Source organism: Bactrocera latifrons, unplaced genomic scaffold (assembly GCF_001853355.1).
Source record: "Bactrocera latifrons isolate USDA-ARS-PBARC rearing strain unplaced genomic scaffold, ASM185335v1 scaffold_272, whole genome shotgun sequence".
Taxonomy (NCBI): Eukaryota; Metazoa; Arthropoda; class Insecta; order Diptera; family Tephritidae; genus Bactrocera; species Bactrocera latifrons.
In genome coordinates this window covers 1-15107 of record NW_017536319.1, presented here as the reverse complement: position 1 = coordinate 15107, position 15107 = coordinate 1, and the positions used below count along the sequence as shown (strand labels likewise).

The 15107-nt window shown below is 35.6% G+C and overlaps 1 protein-coding gene across 1 annotated transcript in view; it reads right to left on the bottom strand.

Annotated features, from left to right (window-relative positions):
- Nucleotides 1-13797, bottom strand: part of LOC108969976 (nucleoside diphosphate-linked moiety X motif 19-like) — an 18475-nt gene extending 4678 nt beyond the window's left edge. The window contains exons 1-3 of the mRNA XM_018935035.1: nt 13613-13797; nt 13355-13560; nt 13030-13296 (exon numbers count right to left, since the gene is read on the bottom strand). Of these exons, the coding sequence (XP_018790580.1) occupies nt 13030-13296; nt 13355-13560; nt 13613-13714 (575 nt within the window). The 5' untranslated portion in view covers nt 13715-13797. The remainder of the gene's footprint in view (nt 1-13029; nt 13297-13354; nt 13561-13612) is intronic.
- Nucleotides 13798-15107: the final 1310 nt, after the last annotated feature.

Here is a 15107-nt window from a genome sequence, read left to right as displayed (position 1 = left end):
CTGAAAGTATTCGACGCAGTACCCGCCGGGTAAAGCAGAGGAAGAGGAAGACCTCCACTCCGTTGGAAGGACCAAGTGGAGAAGGACCTGGTTTCACTTGGAATATCTAATTGGCTGTTGTTAACTCGACTATAACCATTCACCGCTTAGACTACGGCAATCAAGAAGAAGAAGAAATGTAGAAAATATTGAAAATTTTGCAAATTTTATCTTGCAATTTCTCGATTTCTAGTAATTATTTATTCCATACATATGCACTTTTTATGCACTTACATTTCATTACATTGTTTCTACATATTTATTTTTCAGTGATTATTTAGTTATTTGTTTAAAATAAGCTGGTGTTGGATGGGCCGAAGGCTGCCAATGCACAAGGGTAATCTAAAAGTTATCTTAAATAGAGTATATCACCCTCTTTAAACTACATTTTCTATAACGGATATTGTTACAACTAAACAAGGTACCGTTCTTTTTGTTTTCCGTTTTGTCATTACCTTCACATTTATCAATTCCAGGTTTCCCCTTTTTAAACTACATTTTCTATAACGGGTATTGTTACAATTAGGCAATGTACCGTTTTTCCCGTTTTGTAATAATATTCATTTCATTTGAATTACGCGATTGGATACAGACATAAATCCAGGTTACAAATTTAAAGTGCATAAAATTTAGAATCTATATAAATATATAATAATAAAAAAAGTTAAGGTGTATTTTAATTACAATATACAATAAATAAAAATTTAAACTATATAAAATGTAAAATACATATCAGGTAAGTAATATAAGTTTTAAATTGATAAAAATATAACTTAGGGTATTTAAATAGATTGTGTCGGAGCGTCAACCAGTCGAGGTGTCATAAAGCGAACCAATGTGCTCAAAGCGTCGGAAGTGAAATCAATGTGGAATATTTTAAAAATAATCAAAACATTTGATTCTAAAGAAAAATGTAGTTCCTTCGCCGAAGAACAAGGTTTGATTTTAAAATCTAAACTTTGCCGTACTCATAAAGTGCCAATGACGCTGTCATTAAGTAAAAGTAGCACTGTTGGGGCGTTCCGAGGCCGGAAAGGTGGTTGTCGGAACCGAGCAATGTGAAAATTCCACTTCCGCAGGTATTTTATCTAATGTATGCGTATGCATCTCATTGGTCGCATGCGGAAGTGAGGAAAATCAGTTTTATCAGGGAACCAGTTTTATTTAGCGCTACTATATGTGACTGGTATAATTATTGCCGCGAAGCCGGTGGCCCTGCTAAAACTGTTCAAACTGATGAAAGCAAATTTGAGAAGAAAAAATACAACAAAGGTAATAATAACAATATAATTTTTTTTATATAATTAATATTTTTTTCTTATTTTAGGGCGGAGAGTCGAGGGCCACTGGGTTCTTGGGATGGTTGAGGATGGGAGTGCCGACCTTAGGCTGGAGGTATGTCCGGCAATGTAAGATCTGCTGAGGTGCTCATACCTTTGTTAGAGAAGCACGTGGCAAAAGTCAGTATCATATGTACTGATTGCTGGAAGGCATACGACTGTCTGTCCGAGGGCGGGACCCACACTCAACGCATCGAGTGCCAGTGGCGCGTAATTAAACGTTTTTTTAATAATTTTTGAATATATTTAGAGATAAAATATTCCAAATAATCATCATGATCCTTTTGTTAAATTATTAGATGCAATTAAACATACATATAAGCTTTAAAACTTTTTTTATTACAATGGAAAATTTATTTCAGATTTCATTTCCTGCGTTTGAGTTTTTATATTAATTGTTATTCGTTTGATAAATGTGTAAATATGGCAACACTTATTATCTGTCAACAAGGAACACTTTTGTTATTGTGCATGGAATGAAAATTGTGTTAAATAAAAAATGCTTATTTTAAACAAATAACCAAATAATTATTAAAAAAATATGTAGACACAATGTACTGAAGTGTAAGTGCATAAAAAGTGCATAATATGAAATAAATAATTACTAGAAATCGAGAAATTGCAAGATAAAGTTTGCAAAATTTTCAACTTTAAATGCAAATATCTCGAAAACTATAAGTTTGCAGCGGCAACAATTATATATTTTCTTAATCGGGAGCATCAGCCCTATCCAACCATATCACTTTTAACCCCGAAATCGTGGGATGGTAAACTAAAGCTTCCCCCAAATCAATTACAGCTTGAAAAATGTTGGAAAATGTTTTTTATTATATATAAAATAGTAAAGAATCACGCGGAAATACAAAGAAAAATCGTTGAAAATCCAAGATATTTGGTGTTAAAGATGTGGCAACGCTCGTTTTCCCCATAATTGTTAACAATCTAATATTTTCAACGATGAGTATGCTAAGTGATTTTTAAATTAATAAATTTAGCTAAAATATAAGAAAATAAAAGCAAAAATTTAACTTATTTCAATATTTAGAGTGTATGTTTAAATATACAAAGTGAAAAATGTGAAAAAAATTAGTGAAACATTGTGAAGTACTAAGTGTTATTAATAAAAAATTTTTGAATTTTAAGCCGGAATATTTTAAAAAATATAAGTGTTAGAAAAAAATCTCATCTGGAGAAGCTCCCTTATCCGTACAAACCCCATTTATACCGAAATTCGTTGCTTTCACCCGACCGCTAAAGAAATCGGAATCGTGCTTTCATTTTAATTGTAAATACAATAACTGAATTAAATAATTTGGCACAACTCCGATTTCTTTGGCGCCGCGAAAAAGGACGTTCTCCTGATTCGACCTTAAAGTTCAAAAATTCCCAAAATTCGAACATTTCGAGAAACTATTTCACCACATTAAAGAAACTTTATTCACATTTTTCTCTTCAAATTAAATTAAACCATAAACTTTTAACTAAATCCACATTTTACACTTTTAGCAGGTTTTTTACCTAAGAAATCTTTATTTTAAAAATTACATTTTACACTCGTAGTGAACAGCATTTGTGTGCTCAAAATTACGACAAAATGGAGCGCTGCCATGTGATAATAAGAAAATTCGCTGAAATTACTTTTTGCCCAAAAATTCCTCCATCCATGCATTTGGATATGTTCATTATTTAATTTAATAAACAAATATGTAATATTATATAATAATATTATATAACAATATTATATACATATATTGTCACCTAATATACAAACCATCGTATTATAAAAAATAAATGGAAATCGCTGACAGATATAATAATCAAAATTTAACCATTTTATAACGAAAACTCAAATTTTGTTTCAATATGAGTGCAAGGTAACCAAAAAATATTACCACTTTAACCACTTTATAACGAACACTAAATATATTCGTACTACGCGAAAGTACTTCAGCCACCCCGGGTATTCGCTCGATCAGGGTTATTTTTTAGAGCGCGGCCGAAGGCAGCCAACGCAGAAAGGTGTACTACGCGAAAGTACTTCAGTCACCCCAGGTATTCGCTCGACCAGCGTTATTTTTTTAAAGTACTTCAGTCATCCCGACATGATATAAATTTTATAATACTATATTATCATAGAGTTTTAATTATTTGTGTTTATTGAATATAAATCACATGTTATACATATACATGTAGGACTGTGTAAACGGACAATAAGACTGAAACAGAAATGCAACACTGCGTAGGTAATAAATGTGACAGCAGCGGACGGACTGGAATGACAACGAAACAGTAGGTACGAAGACGAATGAAGGTCAGACAAACGGACAGACCACCGGCAACCACGAGCCACTCCACATGCATGTGTGCATATAAAGTTACATAAAATAATAAAACTTTTGTAAAACACTAATAGTATGTACAATTAGAGTAGAGGAAATACTTCCGATTTATATTTAAAATAAATATTACAAATACAAATGGAAAGCGTGAATTTTTAAAAAGTATCCCACAAGTGGTGCCAGAAGTGAAATTTTCGGGATTGGAAAGTACGATTTTGCGTGATCAATTTGAAAATCTTTATACATTTTAAACGCGTTCATTCTTATAAGTGGTCCGTGGTGTGCGAAAATTGCGGTACTCAAACCGCATAACGGAGGGGCGGTACAGCTTAGCTGTCGAGGAGCGCTAGCAAGAAGGCGCAGGGTCGGCGAAGACGCAGGAGTAGGGGTAACAACACCAGTAGTAGCAGCAGTAGCAGTAACAACATCAACATCAGCAGTAGCAGCAGCATCAGCGTCAGTAAGGGCGGGCATATACAGTACGGTAAAGTATAGTTGGAGGTGGCGTTACATTTCAAAGGGAGAAACAGTTAAGTCTTTTTGGTACACAATTATAGATTTTTTGAATAACGTAAAATAAGTTATTGAATATTTTTGTGAAAATTTTGTGAAAAGTTGTGGCAAATATCACAACAAACTTTTATTGATGAAAATACGTTTTAAAAATTCGATTTATAGAAAACATTTCTCTTTAAAAACATTATGCGCAAAAGTTAAAACGAATATTGTAATGAAATTCGTTTAACAAAAAAGTTATTAAAATTGTACGCGGAAAAAGTGAATATTGCAACGCAAACTAAAAGAAAATATTATCATTGAAATTAAAATTTTTTTTTAAATATTATCGATTCTTTGTACAAAACTGTAAATTATGAACCGTAACGAAATTTTTGAGCTGACTGTTGACGGTCTGAAGGAAAGGTTATTCGATTTAGGGCTATCGACTATTGGACGGAAAGCGACACTACAAGACAGTCGTCCAAGTTTCGAACAATGGCTTGAAGAGGCAAACGCATCAGCCGTGCATTGGAACGAGCTGCAGAAATTCATCTACGCAAAACAATTGTTGAAGGGTGCGGCAAAGCTTTTCATAAGAAGCCAGAGGGGAATAAGCAGTTGGAATTCACAAAAACTAACGCTGCGGCAGGAATTTGGTATAGCATTATCATCGATTGAAGTACACTTTACATAGTCGTCGGAAGCGACATGGGAAAGATCTTCGAGAACATTTATACGTTTTAATGGAATTCGGGACCCGATAGGGCTAGATGACTCAAGCCTAATAGAATATTTCATCGAAGGCATACCGGACTCAAGGTCGAACACAAGCAACCTATACCAAGCGAAAACTATACAGGATTTGAAAGAGCAAATCAAGGTATACGAGAAGATTCGTTACTGCCAGTCACAACCCGTGAATGGGAACCAGGGGAAAGCATCGTCGTCAAACAAGGATTTCCAGAATGCAATTCCATTTAGCAGGAAATGTTTTGTCTGCGGGGATTCATCACATCTTGCTGGAAGCTGTCCACGCAATAAGACATCGTGTTACAATTGCGGTAAAGAGGATCATCGTGCAGCTAACTGTGAGGCAGGAAGGAAAACTCCTAAACCGGAACGAAACAGCGTCTATAATATGACGGATGAAGGAGAAATCGGAGAAACGGAGTGGATTGATTTTTAAGGATGTAAGTTTAAATGGAAAATCTGCGGCATTAATCGACACAGGTAGCGACATATGTATTATACGTCACCATACGTTAAATATACTTAGTCTGGATGTTGACTTAAGTAGTGAACAGTGACTGTTGATGGGTATCGGTGCCAGCAAACTTACAACAATAAGTAGCTTTACCACATCCATCGAGATAGACAACATAAAGTTGGAAGTAAAATTTCTCGTAATGGTGGAGCGAGACATCAAATATGCGCTCGTGATTGGTAACAACGTTCTGAGACAAGTCGATTTGTTCGTTACAGAAGATGGCGCCAAGTTCAGGCAGAAGAAGGTGGAGGAAAAGCCACAGAGCAAGGGGGAGGTGAATACTGGAGCAGTAAGGAAAGATTGCAGTGTTGGGTCAGCGAATCCTAAGAAGTCTGATGTGAAATTAAACGTGGGCACAAGCCTTGTGATGAAGATGAGGAGCAGTATATGGGAGCCGTTAGGAAGTATCGGAGGAAAATCCGTGATAGAAGGGCTTTGGAAGAAGCAAATAATGAGAGTGAGGGCGCTGTTGTGGCTAAGGAGCCGAGAGAGTTCAGGATTTCAGAAGCGAGTTCGAAGCTGGTTCATGAGACTGCGGAGATGGGCACAGATGCTAGGAACAACCCAATTGTTGAAGGTTATAACAGGATTGCTGAACTGAGTGAAGAGTTTGGAACCCTGTATATGGTCGCAGGAATGGAGAAGGTATCTGTGGGCGAAGTCGATCTTTCACACCTCAACAAAGATCAAGCAACTATAGTAAGAAGAATGGTAGCGAATTATAAGCCTACAGCAATTCGAATTCACCAGTAGAGATGAAGATCTTACTTTCAGATGACACCCCAGTAGGTATATGAAACTCCCAGACGGATGTCATACACCGATAGACAGGAAGTGGATGAACAAGTTGAGGAGTGGTTGAAGGATGGGCTCATTAAACCCAGTAATTCAAATTATGCGTCACCAGTGGTATTAGTTTCGAAGAAAGATGGAAACAAACGTTTGCGTTGCGATTATCGGCGATTAAACACAAATATAGTTCGCGATAACTTCCCGATGTCAAATATCGACGATGTTATCGAAAAGTTACAGGGTGCTTATGTTTTTACGACATCTTAGGAATGGATTTTTCCATGTCCCAGTGGAGCCTACATCAAATAAGTACACCGCATTCGTTACATACAACGGGCAATATGAATTCTAATACGTGCCTTTTGGTATATCGAATTCACCGGCAGTCTTTTCAAGATTTATATCAGCAGTATCTTATACAAGACGATACTGTGGTGGCTTACATGGACGATTATTAGTTATTCCCTCCAAGGATTGCACTGAAGGCGTACACAGTTTAGAACGAGTTCTAAGAGCTGAAGAATATGGTTTGCAGATGAAATGGGACAAATGTCAGTTTCTTATAAGTAAAATACACTTTCTAGACTATGTTATAGAAGACGGTTCGACAAAAGCATCTGATGCAAAACCGAAAACGACTAGGAATTTCCCATTGCCACATGACCAGAAGGCTTTGCAGAGATTCCTAGGATTGACATACTTTAGAAGATTTGTCGATGGATATGCTGTAATACCCAAACCGTTGTCGGATCTACTCAGGAAAGAGGCTTAATTCGATTTGCGCGACAAGCAGTTGGAGGCATTCCAGAAGTTGAAGTCAACATTGATCAGCGCACCAGTCCTAATGTTATACAAGGTTCATACAGACGCTTGTATGTCCGGGTACGGAGCAGTGCTACTTCAGAAGGATTTCAACGACCAAGCCTTCCATCCAGTTCAATACATGAGTCGGAAGACAAAACCAGCAGAGGAAAGGTACCATTCGTACGAACTCGAGGTACTAGCGATTATAGAAGCACTTAAGAAGTGGAGAGTATATTTGCTGGGGATAAGTTTTAAGATAGTAACGGATTGTAATGCATTCGCAATGACGATGCGGAAACGAGATGTGCCATTACGAGTATCTCGTTGGGCAATGTTCCTACAAGACTTTTGCTACGAGACAGAACACAGAAACGGTTCAAAAATGCGACATGTAGATGCGTTGAGTATGGTGTCTTGTCTCATAATAGAAGTTTCCCTAATCCACCGGCTGAAGCAAGCACAGGAGGAGGACGATTGGCTACGAGCTGTGTCAAAAGTTCTGGAGAAGGGCGATTACGAAGGCTTTGTATCAAACATGGAGTACTGTATAAGGATTCAACAAGCGAACTCCTAATAGTTCCATCAGTTATGGAAAACGAAATCATCAACATGGCACATAGGCAAGGACACTTTTCCACCCTGAAAACGGAAGAAGCAGTAGAAAAAACATTTTATATACCAAATTAAAATAGGAAAGCAAGAAAGGTTGTAAGAAGTTGCGTAGAGTGTATCGTCAACGATACGATGTCAGGAAAGAAAGAAGGTTTTCTAAATCCCATTAGTAAAGAGGACAAACCTTTGGGAAGACTACATCTCGATCACGTTGGGTCGCTTTAGTCGACAAAGAAGGCATATAACTACATCCTTGTGATGGTGGACGCATTCCCCAAGTTCGTTTGGCTATATGCAACTAAGAACACTGGAGCTGATGCAGTCGTCGAATGATTAAAGAAAAGAGTAGCGGTTTTCGGAAATAAAAGACGTGTCATAACAGACAGAGGCGCGACCTTTACGTCGAATTTATTTAAACAGTACTGGGAGGATGAGGAAATCCAGCATTTATTAATAGCTACGGGAGTGCCACGAGCAAACGGACGTGTAGAGCGCATGCACCAGATTATTATTCCGATGATAACTAAGTTGGGAAACGAGAGTTCTGGAAACTGGTATAAGCACGTGGATCGTATGCAGCAAATAATCAACAGCACGCCGCCAAGAAGCACCAGACAATCACCGATGTATCATTGGAAAGGTGACGTTCTCCAGATCACGAAAATATATATATATAGTTGCCGCTGACTAATAGTTTTAAAGATACTTGCGTTAAAAGTTAAAAAATTTACAACTTTTAAATTGATAATTTGTTTATTGTGAATAACTTTTTCMCTTATATTATGCACTTTTCACTTACTAACACTTCACTATAACGTTTTTGTATATCAATTTTTTAGTATTTATTGCAAATAAAGCTTTATTTCACTTATTTTGTTTCAGTTAAATTCACTGCATTTGCACAACAAGAATAGGGTTGCACACTAGTTAATAAATGGTATTGCCATACCTGCCTAGTTGTCAACAAAAGAAAATAAGCAAAAACTTTATACCCCAAATACATAAATGGAAAACGCCAAAAACCTTTAGCAATCTTTTATAACCAAAAAGTTACAGAAGGGAGTTCTACGCGAAAGAACTCTGAACACCCCGGTTTTGGATCGGCCAGGACTATTTTTGATTTTATTTTTTTTTTTTGACGCGCGGCCGAAGGCCCCCAGTGCAGAAGGGAGTTCTACGCGAAAGAACTCTGAACATTCCGGTGTTGGATCGACCAGGATTATTTTTTTTGAAGCGCGACCGAAGGCCTCCAGTGCGGAAGGGAGTTCGACGCGAAAGAACTCTGAACACCCCGGTTTTCTATCGACCAGGATTATTTTTTTTGAAGCGCGACCGAAGGCCGCCAGTGCAGAAGGGAGTTCTACGCGAAATAACTCTGAACATTATAAAAAGTTGCAATACCGTGGAGGCTATAACTCGGGAATAATTCTAGGAACAATTGTACTGTTAGTTTTCCAACTAAGTACTGTTTCATTTTTTGCTTCGCTTTTACTTTTAAATTTGGCGAAACAATCAGCAAGTGTGGTTAGTGATTTTTAAATATTTTCATTTATTCAAATTGATATTTTATTGAAAAGAAAAAAATTCTTTTCTTTTCTTGACAACTAGGCAGATATGGCAATACCATTTTTTTGCTAGTATGCAACCCTATTCTTGTTGTGCAAATGCAGTGAATTAACCTAAAACATAATAATTGTAATAAAACTTGCAACCCTATTCTTGTTGTGCAAATGCAGTGAATTAACCTAAAACATAATAATTGTAATAAAACTTCATTTGCAATAAATTTTAAATAATTTTATATACAAAAACGTCAAAGTGAAGTGTTAGTAAGTGAAAAGTGCATAATATAAGTGAAAAAGTTATTCACAATAAATAAAATATCAATTTAAAAGTTGTAAATTTTTTAACTTTAAACGCAAATATCTTTAAAACTATAAGTCAGCGGCCACTATTTATATACATATTCGTGATCTGGAGAACGTCGCCTTTCCAGTGACACCATTTTATCAACGAAATCCGAGGATGCTATTTTTACCCGAGGCTTAAAGGAAAATTCTTCGGGCCATATAGATTTGTAAAGAAGATGGCATACGGAAGATATGAAGTCGAGAACAACTTGACAGTAAGGGCTTGCGCTGGTCTTGCATTAAATACAGACCAACTGAAATTGATTTATTTAAAGTTTTTAAGCCGGCGCGCAATAATTTCAAGGAGATTGGCCGGGAGCTTGAAACCCTTACAAATAAATTTAGGCATTATGAAACATTGTTTCAATCATTTAAATGTCTAAATGACCAGGAAGAGAATCCAAACCCTTCCAATAAACGTAAACGTCCGTCTGATGAAGAGACCACTGCTTCTTCCTTAAAAAGAATACCTCCACCCAATATTGACCTCATAAATCTGTCTTCCCCTTGTCCACAACTAGAGAAAGTCTCATATGCTCAGAATACAGAGAAAGCTGTTACTGAGCATGGTAAGCAAAAACCTTCTCTGGATCCGCTTCCAAATAACTGTAAGTCAGGTAGTAAAAGTTTAATTGTAATACCGCGGAAAAAATTAATATTTATCTCAAGACTTGCTGCGGATACCACCGCCGATGACATAAAGAGTTGTATCTCGTCTAAACTAAAGTCGGAAGATGCAGACATCCGAAAATTTAATTTCAAATATGACAGGGATATTTCAYCTTTCAAGATCGACATATCCGCTGACAATTTTCAATTGGCTCTTGACAACTCATTCTGGCCATCTGGGGTCTTTGTGCGCGAATTCGAGCATAAACGTTTTAAATCCCCTGCAGTTGTCAGTAAAATGCCAAGTAAACCCGTTGGTGCAAARAACTGATTAGCAATAATGAGTATTTATTATCAAAATGTAAGAGGCCTTAATAGAAAACTCTCCGATCTGTATTCAAATAGCGTTAATTATAATTTTAAAATCATTGATTTCACAGAAACTTGGTTAAAACCCCACATTTTTGATAGTGAAATATTCAATAGYGAATTTGAAATCTTTAGATTTGACCGACAGAACAAGAAAGGAGGAGGTGTCTTGTTTGCTGTTCATTCTTCAATTCCATCTGAAGAAGTCGATGTTTCGCATGCAGACTTCATATAATTTAGGTGCATTCGTATTTGCGCTAATAGTGGCTATATCTACTTAACTTTGTCTTATATACCGCCTCACTCGGACATATGCAGCATGCTTCATTAATAAATAATGTTTTCTCAATGGCCAATAATACTGATTCCATGATTGTTTTGGGCGATTTCAATTTACCGCCCGTATCATGGAAATCTATTGATGACTACACCATTCCTATTAGTACTCGCTTATGTTTTAACGAGTTCTTAGATAAAATGTCGGAGTTTGGTCTTAACCACATTAATTTAATCTCGAACGAGTTTGGTAAGTTCTTAGAGCTAATCTATGCTCCGGATCCGTCCACTATTTTCTTGTTCTCAGCACGGTTTTCAAAAAGGGAAATCCACAATAACTTGCTTGAATTTGTATCACATGTATCAACGGGCTTTAGGGAGAATAAGAATACTGATGTTATATACACAGATTTTAGTAAATCTTTTGATAAAGTAAGCCACTCAATTCTTTTGAATAAACTTGATCTTCTTGGTTTTCAACCAATATTTCTAAAATGGGTTGCTTCTTATCTTAGTAATAGAATTCAACAAGTCATATTTAACGATACTCTTTCCGACATAATCAATGTTCCTTCAGGTGTTCCTCAAGGTAGCCATCTTGGTCCAATTCTGTTCTTGTTATTTATTAACGACATATCATCTGTTGTTAAGTTTTCAAACGTTTTATTATATGCTGMCGATGTAAAATTTTTTAAATCATTCACCTCAAATAGTAAAAGATGTCAGTTGCAAACAGATTTAAATAACTAGTTTCTTGGTGTGATAGAAATGACTTGCCATTGAATCTTAAAAAATGTAAAATGATGTGCTTTTCACGTAGATCTGTAGACCCTACTTCATACGTAATACAAAACTTWMGGTTGGAGCAAGTATGMAGTTTTGTTGACTTGGGAGTAACTATGAACCCCAAACTCAATTTTAATCTTCACACATCTTCCATGGTTTTTAAAGCTAAAGGTGCTCTAAGTTTTGTTAAACGTTGGTCTAAAGAATTTAGAGATCCGCTTACCACGAAAATTCTTTTTACATCTTTGGTGAGGCCTATATTAGATTACGCTTCCGTTGTATGGAACCCCTGTTATCTAGTTCGTTCTGAGAAAATAGAGTCCGTTCAAAAACAATTTTTACTTTTTGCCTTAAATCATTTGCATTGGGATTCTCCCTACACTCGCTAGTCGTAGGGAAATGCTTGGTATAATATTTCTTGTAAAACTCATCAATGGGTCAGTCTGTAGCCCATCTCTCTTGTCTGATATTAATTTTAACGTTCCCGCTCGCTCTACCAGGCAATTTAAACATTTTCTTTTACATTTTTCTAGAACAAATTTCGAGTTAAACGAACCATTCCTCCGTATATGTCACGATTTCAATTCTCATTCCAGCACATTTGATCTAACAGATTCTCTCTTTACCATTAAAAAAAAATATTTCATCTACTCTTAACAAGTAACGATTAAACTTTATAAACTTTAATCTAATTCTTAATTTTGGCTTTTGAAATTTTTGTTTCTGTAACTGAGCAGCTTAAGATCGCTACGCTTAAAACTCTCTTTCCTTTTGTGACTCGGCTAATTCTGCTCGTTCGCCGATTGCGCCCCGCGCGTCGGTTGGGCGGGAGGAGGGTAATCGTTGGGTATTAATATTAAAAAAAAAATAATTAAAATTTGAACTTATTTCAATATTTACACTGTATATTAAATATAGAGTGAAAAGTGTGGATAAATTTAATGGAAGATGGAGAAATACCATATGTTATTAGTGCATATTTTTAAACTTTTAATCGTGAAAATTTTAAAAAGTATAAGTAATTTTTATATTATTTTTGGATATTCCTCCTCTGGAGAAGCTGCCCTATCCGCACATACCCCATTTATACGGAAATTCGGTTTTTATTTAGCCATCCGCCAAAGTAATGGGAATGGTGCCAATCATTTTGGTTATTCGCTTAGATTTCAGAAGGTCAAATAGTCAAAATAATCACCCCTTAAGTTGGCAATACAATGACACTTCGACTGAAAATAGTTGGTGTTTCTAATACCTAAAAATGATATTACTGATCTGAAATTGCTCTGCTTTTTAATAAAAGAGTGGAATTAAAAACCGTAAAAGAGGTATTAACAAGCGCTGGGGATACCATTTGTTTGAATGCTGTTATTAAATATAGACCTTATCACCTCTTTTTAAATGTTGCTGGTGTGAGCCATGCTGTCCATTCAAATAACGACCATAAATCTGGGATCACTTCTAAGACCTTACAGAGTGTAAAAAACTGGGTATGGTCCTTATGTACTAGATGCTGCCAAAATGGTCGGTCAAAGTCTTCAAAACTGTGGCTATAATTATTGGACAATTCCTTTACACCAGAAAAATGTTTTTTACAAAGAAGTATTCCAGTCTCCTCAAATGTTTCTCGTACAGCAGTTATACGCAATGAAAACTCTCTGATTATCAAATAAAACCATATTAAACCAAGACAGTTTTAAACGCATTAATGTTTACCTTTGAATTTGACCATTCAGTTGATTAGTAAATATAGCAGGCCGCGGTGAATTACATTGAAATAAATTTAGGTTTGTTTTTTGGCCAAAGCTTTTGATATAACTGAGCCACAATGGTGAAGCGTCACCTTTTTCATGTACTCCTCCAGGAAAAACGGCAGAGTTAGGATAGAATGTTGACTTTTCAGCACGATTAAATAATAACACCTGGAATTTGTTTTTGTAGAATATAATAAAATTAAAATTTGTCTATATTTACTCGGTAATCGCAACCAAAATCTTTTGTGTTTCCATTCTTCGCCAAAATAATTAAACTTGCCGAATCTCTCCATTTAGTTGCTATTCTTTTTGTTATTGGCATTTGCTTATCATGTAAAGTAAGATTTGCCTCTAGTACTACTAAGCGATTTGCGTTTCATCATACACAGCTTAGTCGGCTATTACACGAAGCAACTTTTGTTGCTGATTCTCGGGCGATTCTATTTTGCTGTTGCCAATTGCATTCACACGAGCAACTTGGGTTGCGCAATTCTGTGCGAGGTTTTTGCTAATTCTCTTTCACTTTACTTTAACTCATTGTCAACTCTTTACTTTAACCCATTGTATTTGGTATTTGGGCCACTCTGTCACATATATTAATCAGTTCTTTCAATTAAGGAATACATTTTATTTATAATGCAAAATTAAAACAAAGGTTATATAACAGATCTTCACTATCGTCTGAATCAATTTGTATAACTTCCTCCATACATTTCACAATATCTTTAATTAATTCGATTTTTTCGTCATACTCCATTTTCTAAAATATTTATATTACATTATGTATATATGTATACATATTTGCAAATTACGTACCAAAATATGAAATAAAATTTTTTAAATATATTCAAAATATTAATTTCAAAATAATACACGCAAATGCAACTATGTACTACGAATGAAAGAACACGAATGCAGAAAAACGTCGCAACGAACTGTTACGGAAAAGAACTCAAAGCGAGTTTCTGAACACTGGAAACTCGGCGCGATTCTCCTATCCTCGTCGCCCCCTCGCCTATAAACCAAGAGTTGCCGCAACAAAAGTTGCTTCGTGTAATAGCCGACTTATAAGCATAGATAAATTACAAGTTGCAATTGAAAAATATAAAAATCGATGACAGAAGGAAAATTAATCGATTGATATAAAATTACCAGCCTTTTCTAAGGGGCATCTCGACAAGATAAAATCTATCCGAGCGATTCTGTACTGTACAGTATCAAGTCTCTAAATTTGACAGAGACAATTTTTGAGACTTGAGACGATTTTGCTATTCTGTAAGTCACAAACTCTATTACATTTCATTATTCAGAGATGTTTTTATACTTGAATGAAAGTAAATATGTCGATAACAAATAATACATTTTCTATAACATAGTCAAAAAAGATAACTATCAATAGAAATAAAAATATATGTTGGCTTTGTTTCATAATACTAACGAAATTTACGGAAAATTTATTTATTTTTAACCTTTTCGTGTTTGAGTTGCTTACAAAATATAAAAAAACGACAATCGATTAATATTTATGGTGATCTCTAAGCACAACTCCGATTTCTTTGGCGCCGCGATTTGAAGGTACTGTTTAAAAGAGGACGTTCTCCTGATCAAAAAATACGTACCGCAAACGCTTAGTTTAGGAGATATTCGACCTCAAAGTTCAAAAATTCGCAAAATTCGGACATTTCAAGTGGCTATTTCACCACTTTAAACACACT